Source organism: Megalobrama amblycephala, linkage group LG17 (genome assembly GCF_018812025.1).
Source record: "Megalobrama amblycephala isolate DHTTF-2021 linkage group LG17, ASM1881202v1, whole genome shotgun sequence".
Classification (NCBI taxonomy): Eukaryota; Metazoa; Chordata; class Actinopteri; order Cypriniformes; family Xenocyprididae; genus Megalobrama; species Megalobrama amblycephala.
In genome coordinates, this window is record NC_063060.1 from 26025067 (window position 1) to 26050057 (window position 24991).

Below are 24991 nucleotides of genomic sequence, written 5' to 3' on the forward strand. Positions count from 1 at the left end.
GACGCACATCTGAATAGCAGAACTACAGAAATGTGAGTTGGTTAGCAATAGACATGCAGACAACATAACATTCAAAACTATGAATTTTGAACGATCGCTAGGAAATATAAACATCAATTATTAATCATACCTACCGGTTAAGATTCAGAGGAGCAAGCTGGTCCAAATAAACTGGGCATGATCCATATTTTAAGACCAAGTGTTTTGTGAATCCTGCGTTAAACTCCCCGAGGTTTGAGAAGCAAAAGATTGTACTGCTGTGGTATTGTTGAAAAAAATAATTTTCCCTGGTGTGTGTGCGTGCAATAAGTGGGCGGGCAATATGCTAATGTTTCGTTGTGACATCACAACGAAACGGCTTGGGATTCATTTTACAAACGACTCGTTTAGTTGACTCAGAGTCGACTCTTACTTTTGAGAGACAATAACTTTATATACGGTGCACTTTCAGATTTAAAACTTTGCAGGATGTTTTCATTCACTTAGAGCTATATTACACACTACATGAAAGATTGATCCATAATATGGGCACTTTAACTGAATAACATTTGTAGCTTTAATAAAAATTAATCTATATTTAATTTATAAAATATGCAGACTGTGAAGTGTTTGATAACTTTATTCAATTTCTGGATATTTCCTGACTGTTAGATCAAATAAAATATACTGTCTTTGTGTTTTTTCTATATTAATTTGGAGATTAAATGTGAAATTATTAGTGTTAAAATACATTAAAAACTTTGTGCGATTAATCATGATTAATTACAGAAAAATGTGCAATTTTAATAAATTTTTTCAATCAATTGACATCACTATTTTTTTAAATATTTTTAGATTGACTATTTTTTTAATAATAATATACAAGATTTGAATAAAAGAAATAAATCAATATATTATTTAATATAAAAATCTTTGTACATTAATTAAAATAAAATAAAAACATTTATTAATAAATATACTGTACATCAATTTTAAGGTTTTTATTATCCTTTTATTATTTATTATTATTATTATTATTATTATTAGTTAAAATGTATAACTTAACTCGGGGTTAGAGTTACACGTTGTCATTTGACCAACTAATCAGTAATGATCAGGGTTATAATAGTTAACTAAAACCATAAATTTAATAATTTTATAATTAAAATATTATTAAACGTATTTTATTTTAATTAGTTGCCAAGGCAAAGTTTCTCTATATAGAACTATATAGACCTTAAAAATATATATTAAAAAGAAGACGCACAACAAAATTAGTAAACATTTAACTAAAATAAAAATGAAAACAGAAAATATAAAAATGAAAACTGATTAAAAATATTAATAAAAACTATAATAGTATCTCTACGATACTAAAATAAAAACATTTTAGGAACTTTTCCAATCAGACATGACTGAAAATAATGACTTGCTCTGATGGATTCAGTTTATTCAGGGAAGAATTCATGTGATTTCTTTCAGTATTTGATAATCATTCATTTAACCCCTGGGCTCTTGGATCTTATCTGGGTCTTATGAGGTCAGACGTATGGATGGCGTCAGATTAAGGGGCTTTGTTACCAGGCAGATGGCACTCATCTCCTCGCTCTGTGGAGACAGACGAGCGCGATGCGTCTCTTCAGAGCTGGCCAGCACTCCATGTGGAAAGTAAACGTGTGAATAAGCAAACCAGTCACACCTGTCCACCAAGTGACAGACAGTAGGAGCACAATAAGTGTGTTTTGACTGTTAAATGGGCGCTGTGTGATAAGTTGGATGCAAATTAGCCATCTACTCGATTTCATGCTTTAACTAGAGTGAGATGTAATAGTTTCATGCTTTTCATGCGTTCTGTGCAAAACAATGTCTTTTTGCATTCTGTGTGGCGTTACACTTGCTGCTTAACAGCTTGAATTGTATCACAGTCTAGTATACTACAAGGTGTTTTTATATTAGAAGTTATCCTACTGTATAGCCGGGGTTGTTCTTAAGAAACAATGCCGCCAATATTCAGATTTGTTGTCAACAAATACAGGTTTTTTCATTGAGTAATTCTTTGAATTATTCTTTAAATTGTTACCTCAATCCTACATATGTGCTTACAGCCTTGCACTTATTTACTTTGTATATACTAATAGTTATTAATCACTGCTTCCCTAATTCAGCACTATATTATTTCAGCCCTTTCGCAATTTGAAAAGGTGACTGGGCAAATTTAAATGTGGTGTGCCTGGTAATAAATTACATGCAGTTTAACAGAAAAGCTATTTAAAAACCCACACCATTTCTCTTTCAAATCATATTATGTACCAACCCTGATGCGTTTAGTTGTTTTAGTGTTAAAGGCACAGTATGTAAGTTTCACCGCTAGAGGTCGCTTATTCAAAACAATAACAAAGATGTAGCTTAATGACGCAGTGATGGAGCGTGGAATTATGGGAGTTGGTGTGTTCACCTCCACAGCCGTTTTTGCTTTATGGGTTTATCTTTGGTGACAGAACCTGCAGCACATGATAATGAATAATTGTGGTTCATCATGAATGTGCCAAACAAACAACTGTGGCTTGACAGATGCTACCAGAGATCATTGGCTTTAATGCTACAACTACTACTTCCTCATTTTTTTTAGGAAATGCACTGTGTTTCTATGGCTTCTACCGACAACTGAGAGTAGTGGGATATAACCATTGATATTTATACACAGATGCCTCATTCCACCGCTCCAGACATGTCAGCGTGCCCGCAGTCTTGCAATGGACAGGGTGTCACTCACAGAATCAATGATGGCACATCATTACGCAGCTTCTAGTTGTGAAACCGCTGAGATTTAAATTCCCGAAGAAACCAGTCAGTATCTGGTGTGACCACCATTTGCCTCATGCAGTGCAACACATCTCCTTCGCATAGAGTTGATCAGATTGTTGATTGTGGCCTGTGGAATGTTGGTCCACTCCTCTTCAATGGCTGTTTGAAGTTGTTGGATATTGGCAGGAACTGGAACACGCTGTCATATATGCCGATCCAGAGCATCCCAAACATGCTCAATGGGTGACATGTCCAGTGAGTATGCTGGCCATGCAAGAACTGGGATGTTTTCAGCTTCCAGGAATTGTGTACAGATCCTTGCAACATGGGGCCGTGCATTATCATGCTGCAACATGAGGTGATGGTCGCACAACAATGGGCCTGAGGATCTCGTCACGATATCTCTGTGCATTCAAAATGCCATCAGTAAAATGCACCTGTGTTTGTTGTCCATAACATACATGTATATATCTATGGATATGATGCCATTGACAGGTGATGCAATGACATGGGCCTTGTCACTGGTTAAAATTGCAGATTTCAGTGGATTTAAACATTTTTGGAAACATTTGGAATAATGTAAGTATACAAGTCAACAAAATCTATAATATTGTTCTAGTGGTTTTTGGATATTTTAATGCAAAGATCTTACATATTGTGCCTTTTTTTTTAAAGGTCGATTCAAAAACAATTATTAGTGTCTTTCATAGTACATATCATCACACCCAGCCACATTATTTACAGTCGATATTTTTGTAAATTCTGCCTTTTAGTTATTTTAATTTCAATAGAGTGCCCCAGGGATGACACGTTTTTGTAGGCCAACCCGCAAGTTAGCGGCGCATGGGTTCCCTCGGTTGAAAGCCTATGCATTTTTCCCATAGACTTTTGGAAAATCGCAGAAAATAAGCTCTGTGTTTAACAAAGGGTTATGACACTTACACGTTTTGTCTGTCAAGATAATCTTTACAAGTGAACACAACATTTATAGATTTTGAAGCCTAAATAAAGTCGTCAGATATAAAAGGCTAACAGTAGGCTATAAACGGACTACAGCACGCCATAGTCGCGGATCAACGTCGTCACCACCAAGCTTCTTCAAACTGTATTTAGAAAACAACTTTATTTATAAACATGCTCGCTGATTATGATCTGCGCTGTTATGAATACTTATCCACTTTTTCATGAGAAATGCTGTCCAAATGTCCCGTTTTGAATGATGACGTCTAAAGTCCCCGCCAAAAGAAGTAGTCCCTTTTAGCAATTTGTTAGCAACCGCCGATTTTAAGACACAGTAAAAGTTTAAAAAATCACAAGTGGGTTATAACTGGTGTGTTTTATGTCATAGATCAAAACGTGAAAGTATTTAGAGGCTTTGTTAACCACAGACCTTATTTCAGGTGATTTAGCAAAAAAACAATTCAAAAAACCCATAGACTTTACGGCTTTGGAACCGGAAGTCCTAAAATGCTAACTCGCTTCCGGGTTTTGCCTACAAAAATGCGTCATCCCTGAGGCACTCTGTTATAAAAAAAAGTAAATAAAAATGTATGTATTATTTTATTTTACATAACCCATCAGAATAGTTGTGAATGAGGACATGATTTAAAGCTGCAGTCCGTAACTTTTTTTATTTTTTTTTTTTGGTTAAAAATGATCCAAAATCCATTTTACAAGTACATAACCATACATCTCCTTACCTTATCCCGATTCACAACCGTAAGCTTGTAATAATGTTTTATAATAAAATCAGTACTGGTGGGTTTCCGCGAGAAAATTCGCGCATGCAGCCTTTTGTCTTTGCGCCATTACGTCACGTCTGTAAACAGAAAAGAGTCCCAGCTAGTAGGCTATGAGGATGTTATGTAGCGGATCATTTATAGCGTTTTCTCATAGCAGCTGGAATAATTAAACTTATTTTGATGGTGGACTGTAATCCAGAAAGGATTAAGATGGCGACAAAGAGGCAAAACCTACTGATTGCAGCTTTAAATAATAAGTTTTCCATTTTTTTTTTTTTTTTTTTTTTTTAATTAGTTACATCTGTCAAATGATGTGAATTAAGTATCCTGTGATTGTATACTGTATGCAGTTTATCATATTATGAAGTATACATACCCGGGTGCACACAGCATTTTACTGTGTGCAGTCTTACAAATATTTTCCCAGTTATTGAAAGACTTGTATTTTACCTCCAGGAGTGAAAGGATTGAATTTTTTGGTCAAAATATGCAGCAGCCTCTATTATCAAACTGATCTAATCATTAGGCATATTGTTACACAAAAATGTGTACTATGAATGGTGAAATGAGAGATTCCTGGTGTTCCTGGTATTGCAACTGGTATGGGCACATTCCATGTTCACTGAACCTTTAAAGTGCTTCCACATCTTACGTATGCTTCCTGTGTTATACCGCATACGAGTGCTGTATCATTAATCCATAGCTATTCTGTGTCATATTTTCAAGGTCACGGAGCCCTCGGGCTTTACCACTTGAGCTCACTCATCTTTCCAAATATCTTACATACGTGCCACCAAAGCGATCATGTACCTCTTAGCCTGGGATCAAATGAATATATTAGTTTTCACAATCATCTAGCCAGATGGATCTTTTGTGTACTGAGGTCAGAGCCAGACCAGGATTTTCATGTAATGATGGTGGCAGAATGTGAAGTGCGGTGTTGCCTGTCTGTGGTGCAAACCTGCTGTCTCAAGTGCCATCTAATGTCTGTCGACTGAGCTCTATCACACCCATATCAGACGTTTTGTTAGACAGAACGTTAGAAGGCAATATTATGACGATCACATCCATGTGAGAATGACTAGAAGCAGGAAACAGAAGACGCTTGGCAGTTGACTGGTGGTTTAATCTGATGGGTGGTGCTGTAGGCGTGTACTGAGATCCCCACTGGGGCTTGTGATGGACTGATAAGGGAGATTGACTCAGGAAGTCCGTTATCTGCCTGGGGGAGAACAGTGATCAAGACTTGTACTGTATATCATTTAGTCAAATAACTTAGGTAACTTTTAAATATTACATTAGGAACTTTTTTGAAATCCATAAGGTCTTCATTTCTGGACTAAATTTAAATGAATGATCAAGGCGAACTGCACAAATCAATAATTTCATATTTAGTATTGTCGTTTACTTGGCAGTCAGTGCGAGTTCTTCACTGTCTATCAGTCTGTTATTTTCATGGTCAATGATAATATTGCATCAACTCTGTGATCATCAGAGTAGGGTCAAGGAATGGTTTAACCTAATAATGTTTTTTGCAAAATATTGCAGTATTTATTATGATTTCTTTGTGAACCATTTTTTCATTATTTTAATTTATTTTGTGATCTCTAATCAAAATAACTTCACCCTCCTTCTTTGAGCGACTTCTCTGCTATGATGATGTGTTTACTGGCGCAAGGGTGGGACAACCCATCACAGAAATAGCAAATCACAACCAATCAATTCCTGACGGACAAAAATAAGTCCAGCCCTACAATTTTTTTTTTTCTTGTTTGCAAAGCCATTTCACTCAGATGTACACCGATCAGGCATAACATTATGACCATCTTCCTAATATTGTGTTGGACCCCCTTTTGCTGCCCTAACCCATCGAGGCATGGACTCCACTAGACCCCTGAACCAAGATGTTAGTAGCAGATCCTTTAAGTCCTTGAAGTTGCAAGGTGGGGCCTCCATGGATCGGACTTGTTTGTTCAGCACATTCCACAGATCTGGGGAATTTGGAGGCCAAGTCAACACCTCAAACTCGTTGTTGTGCTCCTCAAACCATTCTTGAACCATTTTTGCTTTATGGCAGGGCACATTATCCTGCTGAAGGAGGCCACAGCCACCAGGGAATACCGTTTCCATGAAAGGGTGTACATGGTCTGCAACAATGCTTAGGTAGGTGGTACGTGTCAAAGTAACATCCACATGGATGGCAGGACCCAAGATTTCCAGCAGAACATTGCTCAAAGCTTCACACTGCCCCCACCAGCTTGCCTTCTTCCCATAGTGCATCCTGGTGCCATGTGTTCCCCAGGTAAGCGACACACACGCACGTGATATAAAAGAAAACATGATTCACCAGACCAGGCCACCTTCTTCCATTGCTCCATGGTCAAGTTCTGATGCCCACTGTTGGCACTTTTGGCGGTGGACAGGGGTCAGCATGGACACCCTGACTGGTCTGCAGCTATGCAGCCCCATACGCAACATATTGTGTATGTACATATGTATTGTGACTCCTTTCTATCAGAACCAGCATTAACTTCTTGAGCAATTTGAGCTGCAGTAGCTCGTCTGTTGGATCGGATCACACAGGCCAGCCTTCGCTCCCCATGAGCATCAATGTGCCTTGGCCGCCCATGACCCTGTCGCCGGTTCACCACTGTTCCTTCCTTGGACCACTTTTGATAGATACTGACCACTGCAGACCGGGAACACCCCACAAGAGCTGCAGTTTTGGAGATGCTCTGACCCAGTCGTCTAGCCATCACAATATGGCCCTCGTCAAACTCGCACAAATCCTTACGCTTGCCCATTTTTCCTGCTTCTAACACATCAACTTTGAGGACAAAATGTTCACTTGTTGCCAAATATATCCCACCCACTAACAGTTGCTGTGATGAAGAGATAATCAGTGTTATTTCACTGATTATTTATTAATCGGAAATCGTTTATTTCACCTGTCAATGGTCATAATGTTATGTCTTATATAAGGTGTGTCACAATAGGGAAGACTATCGCAACTTCCATTTCATTCCGACATCAACCCCATGTTGCTCTAGGGCAGTGTTTCTCAACCTTTATGACTCCAGGGCCTCCCATTGTTCACAAAAATATTCAAAAAAACCTTGTGACTTTTCCAGTTTAAATTTTACTGTTAATTTCTATCCAATAAAATAATTTAGACCTGGCAACATCGCAGGTACAACTTGTTCATGGGGTAAAGTTTTGATTCATTTTAGTCTCAGTCTCTTACTTTATGTACTGGCATTTTGCTGACACATTGCACACAAAAATGGAAACTCATGTCTGAAATTGGCCGTTCCAATCTAATTGGCTACTACAGTTTCCAGGTGTCCGGGTCCACAGACTCTTTTCAGTCAGCTGGGAAGCTAATTTTCAAGAAAAAGCTATCAGGCTACAACAATGAGCACTTCCAAGGGAGAATATGTCACTTGATTTGCCAAGTTTGCGAGATTCATGGCATAAAATGTATAAGGCAATTAACAATAATATATATATTTTTTTTATTTGTTGCTATTTTAATTTAGTTTTTTCTCTAAATTTCCTTTTGTCCAAATTCCGAAAGTATAAAGTCATTTGGCCATAATACAATATAGACCAGATTTTATTACTAAACCCATAAGATGTCAGTTAGTGTCTACAAATATGTTGTAATAACACTGGTGGTAAATAGAAAACCACATGATGAGCCAAATTCATCACAAGTAGTTTTTCCCACAAGCTGAGGGAAATACTAATATGTCACACAAATACAAAACACCATCATGGTAACTAAGATGTAACATAAAACCCAAATATACATAACTGATAACAAAAAACTAAGAGACATGATTATTTAAATTAAAAACCATCAAATGTGAAGTATCACACAAGGAAATCTGTGAATGTCGGTTTACGGCTTTTCACTGTAAATTAAATTTAAAATGATTTGTTCTTTTACTTCAAAAAATGGTATTATATTACAGTTCTATGAACTCTTATTCTTTTCAAATTTGTTACAGTGCATTCCCTAAACCATTTGTTGGTTTAGCTGGGTTGCTCTGCATAGACATCTCTCTTTCTCTGTCAAAATCCATTGGCAAATGCTTTTCCTACAGGCAGTTTTCTCCAGAATTTGATTGTGGTTAAATATTGAATTTTCAGTCTTTAAAGAATAAAAGTACTTCTCAACATCAGACTCTCCGTCTCATGTTTGTCTCTGTTGGATTTAGTGTATTGATCCACAGATCCTTCACTTGTCCAACCCATTGCCATTTTAGGCATCGACTTTTGGAGTTTGTTTATCTCATCGGTTAATCTCTGTTTGTGGTATTTGGTCACAGAGAACAACAGTAGTTCACAAAGGAGATTAGTTGGGACTGCTGAAGAAAATGCCCTAAATTATGTCCCTCTGGCCTAATTCAGGGGTCTGAAAGGATTGTGAAGTGTTGATAAACTGTTGCTAGAGCAATACATGTAAGTGTTTAAAGAGTCCCACATGAGGATGTAAAAAGATATCTGTTGATGCAGTCTTTCTGTGCTCTCTGAGGATCTTGATAAGCCGTTTGTGCACATCACAGAAAATGATTATAATGAGGCGTCTCAAAAAATACTGTTTAGTTGGTGGTCGATGTAGCGGATAGACTCCGTCCTGATAGATGTTTATTTGAAGGCTCGATGCAGCAGTGTGCTATAAAGCTCAGTGTCAGGGATGGATAATCCAATGCCAGTTTTTTATTTTTAAGTGTTTTGGCATTATCTCCACTGTCCAATCGGAGCAGCTGTATCAAGATGATCTGCTTAGAGGGATTTCTGTGTAAGATATCGCCTCACCTGTCTTAAGTCTCTTAAGTCCTGACCTTTTGTTGTAATCAGCTTTCACCCGCTGACCCAGAGCTGCTATAGTAACAGCGCAGAAGACTGAACTTGAGAGACTGACAAACTCAGTGAAAGACTGAGAGCGAGCGATGACCAATGATGCATCTTTCTCAGGGTTAATGCCACATTAATGCAGCTCTGTTTGACATGCTGCTGAAGTCTCACTGAGTCAGACTTTTGAAAATCGACATAAAGCCTAGTCCACAAAGAACCATCTGATTGATTTAAGTGGCCAACCTCAGTTTTATATGACGTTTAGGGGTGGCTAACTGTGAAATCAGATATACAACATCTAATAAAGCAATAAAGCAGTGGCACTTTCAAATAATGGAACCAGCGACATCACAGAAGCAATTTGTTCAAAATATGTAGACAAAAGTTTAGATTATGTAGTAGAGATTATGTCAGAATAGAGACCTCAAACTTACAAAAGTTTGAGGTTGGTAAGTATAAATGATAAATTTATCAAATAATTAAATTTATTAAATAATATTATCATTGAAAATAACTTTTCTATTTTAATATATTTAAACATTTTATTTATTTCTGTGATGGCAAAGCTGAATTTTCAGCCTAATTACAGTCTTCAGTGTTACATGATCTTTCAGAAATCAGTGTAATATGCTGATTTGCTGCTCAAATTTTTATTATTATCAATGTTGAAAATAGTGGTGCTTAAAGGGTTAGTTCACCCAAAAATGAAAATTATGTCATTAATGACTCACCCTCATGTCGTTCCAAACCCGTAAGACCTCCGTTCATCTTCGGAACACAGTTTAAGATATTTTAGATTTAGTCCGAGAGCTTTCTGTCCCTCCATTGAAAATGTATGTACGGTATACTGTCCATGTCCAGAAAGGTAATAAAAACATCATCAAAGTAGTCCATGTGACATCAGTGGGTTAGTTAGAATTTTTTGAAGCATCGAAAATACATTTTGGTCCAAAAATAACAAAAACTACGACTTTATTCAGCATTGTCTTCTCTTCCGGGTCTGTTGTATATCCTACGGCAGTGACGCCGCTTCTTCTTCTTCTTTCCTGTTTTACGGCAGTTGGCATCCAGCTTATTGGTGCATTACCGCCCCCTTCTGCTCTGGACAGTGACGCTGCTGACGTAAGAAGCTTCTGACGGGGGTCATGCACACTTACGCACCATTTAAAAAAAATATAGCAATACCAAAATACAAACAATGTAGAGTAGCTTGAATACAGCGTGCGTCTCCCTCAGACTGTAAACGAAGCTCGGGCGCACCAGATAACACGTCATCAGCGTCACTGTCCGGAGCAGAAGGGGGCGGTAATGCACCAATAAGCTGGATGCCAACCACCGTAAAACAGGAAAGAAGAAACAGCATCACTGTCGAGGATATACAACAGACCCGGAAGAGAAGACAATGCTGAATAAAGTCGTAGTTTTTGTTATTTTTGGACCAAAATGTATTTTCGATGCTTCAAAAACTTCTAACTAACCCACTGATGTCACATGGACTACTTTGATGATGTTTTTATTACCTTTCTGGACATGGACAGTATACCGTACATACACTTTCAATGGAGGGACAGAAAGCTCTCGGACTAAATCTAAAATATCTTAAACTGTGTTCCAAAGATGAACGGAGGTCTTACGGATTTGGAACGACATGAGGGTGAGTCATTATTGACATAATTTTCATTTTTGGGTGAACTAACCCTTTAATATTTTTGTGGAAACAGTGATACATTTCTTTCAGGATTCTTTAATAAATAGAAAGTTCAAAAGAACAGCATTTATTTGAAATAGAATTCATATTTACTGCCAGTTTTGATCAGTTTAATCCATCCTTGCTGGATAAAAGTGTTAATTTCTTTAAAAAAAAAAAAAATCTTACTGACCCCAAACTTTTGAACAGTTTTAAGCAGATATGTTTAATGTAGTATGTACTACAGGTTTGCTTTGGAAATTGTAGCACGACACAATATTCACCACAGCTGTTTTCATGGGTGATCTTTCCTAAATATGAGTTTTGTTCTTGGCATTAAAATGCATTCAAAGTGATTCTTCTTCAAATAAATCTGCTTGGGCTGAAGTTTACTTTTTTTTTTTTTTTTTTTAATACTGTAATCAGATTAAAGTGGAATTCTGAGATCATGCCGTGACTTGTTGATATTTGTGCATCTACATTTGAATTATACATGTAATGTGGGGGACACACATTACAATTAGGAACTAGAAAAACTAAACCTGAACTTCTGATTTTGAAATGTTGGAGCTACTAACGTATTTAAAATGTAATTAATCCCTGTTATAGCAAAGCTGAATTTTCAGCATCATTACTCCAGCCTTCAGAAATCATTCTAATATGATGATTTGCTGCTCAAGAAACATTTCTTAATATTATCAATATTGAAAACAGTTGATCTGCATAATATTTTTGTGGAACTGTGATACATTTTTTCAGGATTCTTTAAATAGAAAGTTCAAAATAAGAGCATTTATTATAAATAATAATCTTTTTTCTGTCACATTTGAACTATTTAATGCAACCTTGCTGAATAAAAGTATTTTCTTTAAAAAAAAACTAAACTTTTGAATAGTAGTGTACATGTGAATCCCCATCATTATTGCTTTTTTTTTCTCATCACAGAGCGCCGCTGCAGCACCAAGTCCAGTCCTAGGAAACATGCCCCCCGGGGACGGGATGTCAGGTGGCCCCATGCCCCCCGGATTCTTTCAGGTGGGTCACTCCTCCTCAGCCTTTAACCCATCTCCATAAGCCGTCTGTAACCATCTAACTACAAGCCCTCAGGTGCACAGACACGTGCCGCTGGTTCACAGAGGAACCATTATGCCACGGTCTCTGGTCATCTGCCAAGCCCAGTGTCTGCAGGGAACCGGTCTGATTGCGACCATTAGCCGCTAATGGCAGGCAGGGTTGTGTTCATTCTCCACTCTGAGAGCAGGCTCACTGTTGCCCTGCTGAGTAGCGCTAAATGTGTTGGTGGGATGCACCTTCAGCAGCGGAGTTAACGCTTTATCACTCGGGAGATTTCCGAGAGGGTGACTCAACAAAATATCTTAATGAGTTCTTGGAAAAGATTTATGGATAATACAATGTTTATTATAAACTTATGGAAGGAAGCATTTGGAGAGCTCTTTTCTCAGACCAGATGGAGTCATGACCCTCCGAGGGCTTTGCGGGCACACGGAAAGGCGCTGATTCTCAGATACTGAGAGCTGCAGAACATAGAACTGGTTTATGCAAGTCTTGAAACATGCATCAGTGGGTATGCAGGAAAACTTGAAACAGTTGAGTGCCTTTGAGGTTGTTTGGACTACGCTTAAACCCCATTGCCCTCTAGTGGTGACATAGATGATCATTTGTACACTATAAAAACATGTTCTTAATTATTATGCTTTTTGTTTTTTCTGTAAAAATATCTAAACATCCTTAAAACCTGATAAATTTACTTGAAGCAAAATTGCATAGCATATTACGACTTGAATTTTGTCATCAAGTAAGAGAAAAAAAACTCTCAATTGCAAATTGATTTAGTGAGAGGTAGTAGGGTAAAGATAGTAAGAAAAAAACATTAAAATATATTTTCTGAATGTATTTTATATTATAGAAAATAAATAGTTTTAGACAATTAGTCAACATTCATTGTGTTGTTGATGTCAAAAGCTGTGCATTCATTTGTGTTCAAATATAACAATATTTTAGTGGAAATTTGTCATTTGGTAGAATTAGCAACAAAATATCCAAATGATTCAGATGTTAACTCAAAAACTGTAATTAAAACTATACAATATAAACTAAAATACCCAGACCTTAAGTACTGATACAGGCATTAAATACAAGATTACTTGCATGGATAATTAACATGGTGTTTTCTCTTATTAATAATGATAATAATAATAATAATTTAAAATCAGATATTTATTAATTGATTAATATCGTGAATTTGTATGACATTTGACTTAAATATTTGAATTTTAATCCCATTTATGTACAATAAGCAGCTTTGGTGCCACTTGATTATTTTGGGGTCGCCACATAATAGGGTCTTGAAGCAAAAGTTCACTTCAGAATTAAAATTTCCTGTTAATTTACTCACCCCTATGTCATCCAAGCTGTTCATGTCATTCTTTCTTCAGTCAAAAAGAAATGAAGGATTTTGAGGAAAACTTTCCTGGATTTTTCTCCATATAGTGGACTTCAATGGGGTTGAAGGTCCAAATTGCATTTTCGGTGCAGCTTCAAAGAGCTCTATGAATAAGGGTTTTATCTAGCAGAACGACCGGTCATAGAATTTATACACTTTTTATTTTAAACACAAATGCTCATCTTGCACTAGTGTCCATGACTTCACGCATTATGTAATCACGTTGTAAAGGTCACACGTGACATAGGGGGAAGTACCGATCTAATGCGTTTACAAAGCGAATGTGCCAAGTCAAAGTCAAATGCGCTTTACAAAAAAAGGTAAAACAACAATGTTAGATGATTTTGAAGTTGGAGGAGAAAATGAGATTAAGTTTTTCGGTACTTTCGCCTACGTCACACATAACCTGCAACGTGAAGCTAGTGCAAGATGAGCATTTGTGGTTAAAAACTATATAATTTTTTATTTTTTTAGAAAATGACCGGTTGTTTTGCTAGATAAGACCCTTATTCCTTGGCGGGGATCACGTAGTGCCCTTTGAAGCTGCACTGAATCTGAATTTTGTACCTTCAACCTGTTGTACCCATTGAAGTCCACTGTAAGGAGAATAATCCTGGAATGTTTTCCTCTAAAACCTTAATTTCTTTTCGACTGAAGAAAGAAAGACATGAACATCTTGGATGACGAGAGGGTGAGTAAATGATCAGGAAATTTTAATTCTGAAATGAACTAATCCTTTAAGAACCAAGAGAGATATCGGCTCCACATCAAACTAGTTCTGAGCTTTTGCCCTCGGCTCTGTTCTCTTGATCTGCACCTGTTGCTTTCACCTGTCCTGTCTTTGACTTTGCTCTGTCTTTCTCTTGGCATTTCGCTGCTGGTACTATGGCAACCTCCTCTTGCTCCAACCCCCCACCCCCCTCTGCAGGGACCACCTGGTTCCCAAGCCTCCCCTCACGCTCAGCTACCTCCAAACTCTAACATGATGGGGGCGCATGGACAGGTAACAGCACACATATTAATGTACACATGTGCTCTCTGCTGATATCAGTTATGCACACATTCTGATATGCTTTTGCTAAAATATTCCTGTTGTTCTTCCCCGTCTCCCTGTCAGCTTTTGTATTGGTTACATGCTGTTGCATTGTTTTGTTAAAACTGTATGTCTCTGTATATTCCCTTCTCTAGCCTTTTATGTCTCCTCGCTATGCTGGAGGACCTCGGCCGCCCATCAGAATGGGTAATCCGGTAAGTCACATTAAAAATGTGTCAAACAATAGTGTTTATTAACTCTTAATACTTATTTTAGCATCTGACTGTCTTTGTTTCTTTAGCCTCCCGGTGGGCAGCCTTTGCCTCCAAACATGATGGACCCCACACGACCAACAGGTAAGAGACTAATGAGATAGCCATCAGATCTCAACTTGTATATATGCCAAAAAATGGCAAATGGAATGGAACAGCTGTGTTAATAATAAGTTATATAAAGTTAATCCAATCATAAATGAAGACTGTTTACACTAGATGCCGAATTGGTCATTCCAGACTTACTCATTTGTTTTTATTGAAAGGTGATGTACCACCAATAGGCTATGTAAAAACACATAAAACACATTTTGTTGGAATGTACTGCTTTGAATATCACTAGGCATTGTTTTTACACAAAAAGTTCTTTAATGGATGTTTTTAAAAATGTTTCACCAGGAATAATCTTAAGTTTTTCTTTTCATAAATTTCGAAATGAAAAATCTTATATATTGTTTGTTATACAGTATTTATGTGAGCTGGTTATAAGCTGTTGTTTTTTACTTTGCTAATTCTGTTTCTTTATATATTATATATTATTTATTTAATTATCTTGCCATGGAAATAGTTGCTGATATGGCAATAAACAAACAAACAAACTAATGAGATCAAGTGTTTATTGATGATGAACTTCTCTGCAAGTGCAAATTCAGCATTGTCATTTAATTGATTTTAATTTTGAAGTGTATGTTTGTTCAATTTTTAAATGATTATTGATTTTTCTGAATTATGTTGTTATTATTTGCTCAGGCCATCCAAACTTGGCAACCATGCAGAGAATGAATGCTCCTCGTGGAATGGGCCCGATGGGACCGGGACCACAGGTCTGGATCTTATACTGTCATTCATGAAAATGTGAATACCGTTGCCCTAGACCCCATCAATTACTTTTGCTCACTAATAGGACTTGGTGATATATAGCCAAAAGAACTGTATCTCAATATTTTTACCTCACTATTTAATATCTTAAATCTTAAAATGTGTATATATACACACTGAAATTTAAATAAAAAAGAAATTAATACTTTTATTCAGCAAGGAAGCATTAAATTAACCAAAAATGACAGTAAAGACATTTATAATGTTGCATTTACATTTATTTATAGAAATTTCGATTTCAAATAAATGCTGTTCTTTTAAATGGTTAGTTCACCCAGAAATGAAACTCACCCTCATGCCGTTCCACACCCGTAAGACCTTCGTATCTTCAGAAACACAAATTAAGATATTTTTGTTGAAATCCGATGGCTCAGTGAGGCCTGTAAAGCCAGCAATGACATTTCCTCTCTCAAGATCCATTAATGTACTAAAAACATATTTAAATCAGTTCATGTGAGTACAGTTGTTCAATATTGAAGGGTTCGTTTACCCAAAAATGAAAATTCTGCCATTTATTACTCACCCTCATGCCGTTCCACACCCGTAAGACCTTCATTAATCTTCAGAACACAAATTAAGATATTTTAGTTGAAATCCGATAGCTCCGTGAGGCCTCCATAGGGAGCAATGGACACTTCCTCTCTCAAGATCCATAAAGGTACTAAAAACATATTTAAATCAGTTCATGTGAGTACAGTGGCTCAATATTAATATTATAAAGCGATGAGAATATTTTTGGAGCGCCAAAAAAACAAAATAACGACTTGTATAGTGATGGCCGATTTCAAAACACTGCTTCAGGAAGATTCGGAGCATAAATGAATCAGTGTATCGAATCATGATTCAGATCGCGTGTCAAACTGCCAACGGCTGAAATCACGTGACTTTGGCGCTCCGAACTGCAGATTCGACACACTGATTCATTTATGCTCCGATGCTTCCTGAAGCGTTGTTTTGAAATCGGCCATCACTAAATAAGTCGTTATTTTGTTTTTTTGGCGCTCCAAAAATATTCTCGTCACTTTATAATATTAACATTGAATCACTGTACTCACATGAACTGATTTAAATGTGTTTTTAGCACCTTTATGGATCTTGAGAGAGGAAGTGTCATTGCTCCCTATGGAGGCCTCAGGGAGCTATCGGATTTCAACTAAAATATCTTAATTTGTGTTCTGAAGATTAACGAAGGTCTTACGGGTGTGGAACGGCATGAGGGTGAGTAATTAATGACAGAATTTTCATTTTTGTGTGAACTAATCCTTTAATATTATAAAGCAACAAGAATATTTTTGGTGTGCCAAAAAAACAAAATAACGAGATATATATAGCGATGGCCAATTTCAAAACACTGCTTCATGAAGCTTTGGAGCGTCGGAATCAGCATGTTTTCAATTTTTAATTGAAACAGAAACTTTGATAACATACAAAGTCTAATAGCTATTTTTTCTACTTAAATTTCAATTTAGTACACAACTAGAATTGGCAGCAAAATCATCCATGAATATATTGTCAATATTTGATGTTTATCACCCAGCCCTACCCGTACACCACTTCTTTGAATGCATTTCTTGTGTTCTGATCCTGAGCCAGTCCTCATGTAGCCCTTGTACTCCATCCACACATTCACAGTCTTTACTACAGCATTAATCTTCTTTCATATCAGCCATAATCCTTGTTATGTTCAGCCCATTTTCCTCTAAACTAACCGTGTCCTTGTTCTCTTTTCTCTCATGGTGTCCTCTCGGGGGCTGGGTATCATAGGCTGATCCTTGGTTATCATTACAGAACTATGGCGGAGGAATGAGGCCTCCAAACTCCATGGGCCCTGGAATGCCAGGCGTGAACATGTAAGGACTTTCCCAGTTTATCGCATTTATGGTATCATATTATAGGATTTTTACCAACTTATATGTTTTTGTGTCAAATTGGTAAGGATGCTCAAACAAAACAGAAAAGTGTCTCTGGGTGCAATCAAAACATTAAAGGAGAATTAACATACAGATGAATTCTATATGGAAGCTTGTTTCCGCCATGAAATAAAAAATAAAAAAGGTAATTGCGAATCTCACAATTCTGACTTTTTTTCTGCAATTGTGAGTTTAAATCTTGCAATTCTGAGGAAAAAAAAGTCAGAATTGTGAGATAAAAAATTGCAATTACCTTTTTTATTTTATTTAGTGGTGGAAACAAGCTTCAATACTTTTGTTATGTTGTCTCTGCATATTAAACTAGGAATGGAGGAAGTATTTTAACCCTGTTAAGCCTGACATGTGAAATAATAGTCAGAAATTATTTTTTTTTTAACCTTTAGTCAATATTTCAAATCTAAAAAAACAGTTTGCATATTTGTTTTTTTTGTTGAGTATCATATTTGATACACTCTAAAAAATGCTGGGTTAAAAACAACCCAAGTTGGGTTGAAAATGGACAAACCCAGCAATTGGGTTGTTTTAACCCAGCGGTTGGGTTAAATGTTTGCCCAACCTGCTGGGTAGTTTTATTTAAACCAACTATTGTTTAAAAATTGTTATATGGCTAGCTTAAAATGAACCCAAAATAGTTGGGAAATTAAAAACCAGATGCAATTAGAGGCAACAATAATAGACAAAAGGTAAATAAGCTTTAATATTTTATTAATATAAATTTAATAGTTTAATAGTCTATTAATATAAATTTATTAATAAGCAATTTAATAAATGTTTATTGTTTAATAATTATTCATTGAACATTAATAAATGTTCATTTCCAACATACTTTGGGTTCATTTTAATTAAGCAATACAGTAATTTTTAAACAATAGTTGAGTTAAATAAAACTACCCAGCATGTTGGGCAAACATTTAACCCTACCGCTGGGTTAAAACAACCCAATTGCTGGGTTTGTCCATTTTCAACCCAACTTGGGTTGTTTTTAACCCAGCATTTTTTAGAGTGTACATCAGGCTTTTATGACTCCTATAGTATGATATAGTGAGAATATGGATCTCATATTTTAGGGAAAAAAACACCTAAATTTTATCTAAAGGACCAAACAGAGCAAAAAATTTAAGATTAATATTTAAATGCTTGTTTTTATAACCAAAGCTCAATGCAATACAGTAATGATTGAGAAATTTTTACAAATAAACATTCCTCAAAAAGATGTATCATATTTGATGCTCACATTTTAATGTGATTTTTCTAGAAAAACTTAGTAAACTAAGTAAAACTTAGTTGCTTAAGTCTAGTAAGTGTTCTTGTACCACATGTACCACAATCTGAAGGTCGATGTTTTTATACTAAAAGGCCTTTACGTGCAAAAAAGTATAAACTATCAAACAGACGTCAGACGGCGTGTAATAGATTGTGTACAACAGGTTTTTAAGCAAAGAAATTTGTGTATCAAATATGATACATTTGGTTTTATAGGGTTAACATTAAAAAAACACACACTTCTAATGTAAAGCTTTAGAACGTGTAATTCTTTACTAAATATAAAACTGTGAACTTCAGAGGCAAAACCTTTGATTTTGAAGTGTCACTTTAATACATAAATAGCTTTATATATAAAAACAAACAAACATGCAAACACTTGAACCCTAGATCATGAGATCATCAGTGAAATTATTTTCTGTAGTTTTATTTAGTCTGTCTGATCTTGCATACCAGAGACTTATTTGATGTTCTTATCACAGTTACAAAGTAGAAACTTCTGTGTTTGTCTGTACAGGGGAGCAGGAGCAGGCAGACTGTGGCCTAATCCTAATAATGGAAACACGGTAAGATGCTTCAGAAAACTCAGCTGATGTTTTAGAGAATGAATTAGTGATATCTGGCGAACTTGGCTGATAAATAAACTTTTGGCTTCACAGATCCCATATTCCTCATCATCCCCAGGAACATATGTGGTAACTGATCATTTCTTTTTTCTTCATTTATGATATTGTCTGTCATGAAAGAAACTGGCTGCAGTCTCAGTCTCTGCTGTCCTGTTTTCACAGGGTCCTCCAGGAGGAGCAGGAGGTGGTGGATGTCCTCCAGGAACACCTATCATGCCAAGTCCAGCAGGTAATGGCTTATCACATCTCTATCTACTGGCAACATTACTGGCCCCAGAGTTTCACGATGACTCTTTAAAATGCGTAAACCTCCCCCTCTGTGTTCACAGACTCCACTAACTCGGGTGAAAACCTCTACACACTGATAAACTCAGTCCCACCAGGAGGAAACAGATCTAGTGTGAGTTACTCCACTCCTCCGCTGTCTTTATCGCCGCTGCTGCATGGACTCTGATTGTGTCTTTGATCGCTTTGTAAATGCTCTCTTTGTCTGTGTCTGTAGTTTCCTATGGGTCCGGGGTCAGACGGCCCAATGGGAGGACTGGAGCCGCATCACATGAATGGCTCGTTAGGTAAAACACGATTCACCATAGCAACTACATAAATTGTTATAAACATTGTCTTGCCCTCCTAATTAGATCAATGAACCTCAAGTGATCTAAAGATTTGCAAATGATTCATTTTTACTTTTCTCACAGGTTCGGGTGACATAGATGGGCTCCCAAAGGTATTATTCAACTTATTATTTAGACCTATTATTTCTGTTTAAATCATCTGAAAACTAGCACAGCATGTCTGTTCTTGTTACAATATGCTTGAGACTGAGGGATCTGGCATATGCTGATCTTTAAATATCAACTTCTAATTCTGAGACTGTATTGAAATTAATTTTTTAAACTAAACTTGAATATGGTTAAAGTAATTTTAGTTTAAAAAAAAATTATTTCACCTCCAAAAGGTTACACAAAATCAACTGTGTGACTATTAAAGGTCCCGTTCTTCGTGATCCCATGTTTCAAACTTTAGTTAGTGTGTAATGTTGTTGTTAGAGTATAAATAAAATCTGTAAAATTTTAAAGCTCAAAGTTCAATGCCAAGCGAGATATTTTATTTAACAGAAGTCGCCTACATCGAACGGCCAGTTTGGACTACATCCCTCTACTTCCTTCTTTAATGACGTCACTAAAACAGTTTTTTGACTAACCTCCGCCCACAGGAATACACAAGAGTTGCGTTTGTAGAGTGTGTTTGTCGCCATGTCGTCGAAACGCTGTTATTTTCATCCCGCAGTCCAATCACCGGGTCTGATTCCGGCTCAGATTGATAGGGTAAAATTAAAGACATGTTTACAATAACACTGAGCGTGTGCATCTCCACGTTATGGTAAGAGGCGTGACCTTTCCGGGCAAGATGCGCTAAGCTGCTGTCGAATCACAACACAGGAACCGCTGGCACAATCAGAACTCGTTACGTATTTCTGAAGGAGGGACTTCATAGAACAAGGAAGTCATCAGCCCGTTTTTATGACAGTGGAAACAGCGGTATACAGATAAGTAAATTATGTGAAAAATACTGTGTTTTTTTACACGCAAAACATGAACACGTTATATTGCACACTATAAACACAATCAAAGCTTCAAAAAACCATGAAAAACGGGACCTTTAACAGGGATTTTCTGCATTGAAAATATATTTTGGCGGCTTCCTTATAGTATATTCCGCTAATAGCCGTCTGCTTTAAAACACTCCTGTGAGTGTTTGTGTTTGCAAAAGGTTTCTATTTCCAATGTGATTTTGCAGCGTTGAGCTTTGTAGCCAATCACAGACATATCTGTCGAGCGCGTGAAAACAATGACCAATCAGATGTAAGTTAGTCAGAATCAGCTCAACATCGCTCCAATCAGCAGAGTTTTTGTTCTGCACACTCGCGAATCCTTTCATTATAACTAACAAAGTGTAAACTTGATGTCAATAAGAGATTCATTGCACAGCATAGATGGCTTCATTGATTATAATAGGAGTTTTCGCAAGAGTGCAGCTTTGCATACCTCGTGTTGTAATTGACAGCTTCAGTGATTATTGGATTATAAAGACGGCAATCTTTGCTCGCTTTCTGTATAGAATAGTATTTTTCATGCTGCTGTTTTTTTATTATTATTATTTTATGTCAGTACTGGGCTCACAGTTCACATGGGTAGGGCACTTTGTACTGTGTGTGTGGATGACCGTGTTCGTTCGCCACCACCAAAGACCATTTTTGACCCAGGAAAAAACCCTGATTATATATTATAATAACTTTTTTTATTATAGAAAACATAGAAATATTCAAATAGTCTTGGGAATTTCTATGTAGAATAAACACTGCTGAGGGAGGTTTTCTTTATTTGAAATTAATTAATACTTTTATTCAGCAAGGATGCATTAAAGGTGCCATCAAACGTTTTTTCACAAGATGTAATATAAGTCTAAGGTGTCCCCTGAATGTGTCTGTGAAGTTTCAGCTCAAAATACCCCATAGATTTTTTTTTTTTTATTAATTTTTTTAACTGCCTATTTTGGGGCATCATTAACTATGCACCGATTCATGCTGCGGCCCCTTTAATTCCTCACGCTTCCGCAAGTACAATATTTATTTGGATGTTTACATTTGATTCTGAATGAGTTTGATAGTGCTCCGTGGCTAAAGCTAACATTACACACTGTTGGAGAGATTTATAAAGAATGAAGTTGTGTTTATGAATTATACAGACTGCAAGTGTTTAAAAATGAAAATAGCGACGACTCTTGTCTCCGTGAATACAGTAAGAAACGATGGTAACTCTAACCACATTTAACAGTACATTAGCAACATGCTAACGAAACATTTAGAAAGACAGTTTACAAATATCACTAAAAATATCATGTAATCATGGATCATGTCAGTTATTATTGCTCCATCTGCCATTTTTCGCTATTGTTCTTGCTTGCTTACCTAGTCTGATGATTCAGCTGTGCACAGATCCAGACGTTAATACTGGCTGCCCTTGTGTAATGCCTTGAACATGAGCTGGCATATGCAAATATTGGGGGCGTACATATTAATGATCCCGACTGTTACGTAACAGTCGGTGTTATGTTGAGATTCGCCTGTTCTTCTGAGGTCTTTTAAACAAATGAGATTTATATAAGAAGGAGGAAACAATGGAGTTTGAGACTCACTGTATGTCATTTCCATGTACTGAACTCTTGTTATTCAACTATGCCGAGGTAAATTCAATTTTCCATTCGAGGGCACCTTTAAATTAATCAAAAGTGACAATAAAGACATATTCATGTTTCCACAAAAAATATAAAGCAGTACAACTGTTTTCAACATTGGTAATAATAATAAATGTTTCCTGACCATCAAATCGTCATATAAGAATGATTTCTGAAGGATCATGTGACATTGAAGACTGGAGTAATGATGCTAAACATTAACAATTAATAGAAACATTTTTTTAAAAAAAACTTAGGTTTGAATGGAAGTATACATTTTTCTGCTCATTTCTGAAATATTTAGTTGTAGAGAAAATGCTCTTTGTGAATGCAATCACAATGATTAAAAAAATACTCGACATTCATTGGTCAAAATAAATTAGTTTGTGTTCTGTAGTTGAAGAAAAATTCTAAACAAAAGACCATCATTTAAGACCATTTAATGTCAATGCAGTTCATACCTACTTACTCTTAGTAATGATGGCTTTCAAATATAACGTCAAATGTCTGTAATTACACAATTTATTCTCAGAAATCACAAAAACATTCCATCTAAGACATATAGATGGCAAGGTTTCATAAAATAAACACAGAAACGAAAATGTAATCATTTATTGATAACAAATAATCAAGCAATGTAGGAATGTTTAGCAGAATGGTTGCCAAACAAAACAAAGACGTAGCAATACACATATGCAATGGCACATTAATATTGATGCAATGAGGTCAGAGGTGTATGTTTGGAGAGTGTTTTACAACAGCTTCGAACGCAGCTCAGCCAGTCATAGCCAAGGATCGGAACATTCAGTTTTATAATGAAAAATGAAAAAAAGAAAAACGCTGACATCTTGGTGTTTGTTCTTTACAATCCCAGAACTCCCCTAATAATCTGAGTGGCATGAGTAACCCACCAGGAACGCCACGAGATGACAGCGAACTAAGTGGAAGCTTCCTTCACTCGTTCCAAAATGAAAACGTGAGCGCCAACACGCACATGAACAGATGACTTGTAAAGATGAATATTTGGGGTCTGTCTAAATCAACTCTTCTTTCTCTCTTCAGTACTCACCGACAATGACAATGAGTGTGTGAAGGACGAGCTTCAGCTCCAAGACGCCTCATGTAGGTGTCTCAAAGACCAGGGACCAACCTCACCAAGAACAAGAGTGACTCTAATGTCACACATCCATGAGAACCAAATCCTACCGCAGCTCTGGATGAGGTGTACGCTCCTAACTTCAGCACGGACAGATGAAATCTGCCTACAGGAAGAACCTGTCTGAGATGGGAGCTCCCTCATTTTAAACCACTTTAATATTTTCGTATCATTTTAACATAGAAGCCCACACAGGACAAGACAACAAAAATTTGCTACTTTTTGTTAAATGGATCTCAATGGATCTCCCATGACAATATTCACACTGTGGATGTAGTACAGAATACCATGTGCTTCTTCTGCAGCGTTTGTGTAACATTCCATTAGAGTATTTTAGGATCTAGTCTCTGATCTTTTAAAATGCTTCAAAACAAGTTCATCACACTGTAATGGCTTCCTTGAAAATGACTTAATCCAGAGGAACAGCTTTGGCTACAGCAGATTTGATGATATGCACCAATGGGAATTACAAACAAATCTGCCGTCCTTCCTTTCATCGCATCCTTGGGAAGGCAATGGACCGTTAGCAAAATTAATGTTTTGTTTCTTCGGTTTCATGTCATGTTGTTTTATAACAATGGATTTTACTGCAGAAGCCTTTTAATGGCACCTAACATAAAACATTTTATGACATTTATCACTTTTCCATGGGAACCTCAGATGATGTGATTATCAAGTGTTTTTGGTTGGCAGTTCAGCCAAATGCAGCGACGCTTCTTCATATAACACTGCATCTTTTCACACTGACTTAGTTCTCTTTATCCTTTGTGCTGTTGTATTGTGTTTTTGACCCATTGCTGTTTGCTTTTAGTCACAGTTGAAGACGTGCAGCAAACACCCAAAGGACAGTTAACTATATATTTTTCGAAGGTTTTTCTCTTCTTTAGTCTGTTATGATGCTGTATGGCCACTCTTGACCTGTTACACCATGTTGTTTAGCCTTTACAATGTATATTTTGTTCTTTGGAAGATGCAGTAAAATGACTTGTGTAATTTTTATGATTAAATTATTTTTTGTTTCATACCACTCTTATTTCTGTCTCATGTCTTCTGC

General features: G+C 36.6%; 1 protein-coding gene across 4 annotated transcripts in view; it reads left to right on the top strand.

Moving 5' to 3' along the window:
- Positions 1-24970, top strand: part of ssbp3a (single stranded DNA binding protein 3a) — a 40827-nt gene extending 15857 nt beyond the window's left edge. The window contains exons 5-18 of one of the 4 annotated variants that reach the window (XM_048162676.1): positions 12022-12111; positions 14469-14543; positions 14729-14788; positions 14875-14929; positions 15596-15669; positions 17513-17574; positions 19436-19484; positions 19578-19613; positions 19707-19773; positions 19874-19944; positions 20047-20116; positions 20243-20271; positions 23656-23757; positions 23844-24970. In XM_048162676.1, the coding sequence (XP_048018633.1) occupies positions 12022-12111; positions 14469-14543; positions 14729-14788; positions 14875-14929; positions 15596-15669; positions 17513-17574; positions 19436-19484; positions 19578-19613; positions 19707-19773; positions 19874-19944; positions 20047-20116; positions 20243-20271; positions 23656-23757; positions 23844-23873 (870 nt within the window). In that variant the 3' untranslated portion in view covers positions 23874-24970. Of the gene's footprint in view, positions 1-12021; positions 12112-14468; positions 14544-14728; positions 14789-14874; positions 14930-15595; positions 15670-17488; positions 17575-19435; positions 19485-19577; positions 19614-19706; positions 19774-19873; positions 19945-20046; positions 20117-20242; positions 20272-23655; positions 23758-23843 lie in introns of all 4 variants that reach the window. The other 3 variants (XM_048162675.1, XM_048162677.1, XM_048162678.1) reach the window with 3 other exon arrangements.
- The last annotated feature ends 21 nt before the right edge of the window (positions 24971-24991 follow it).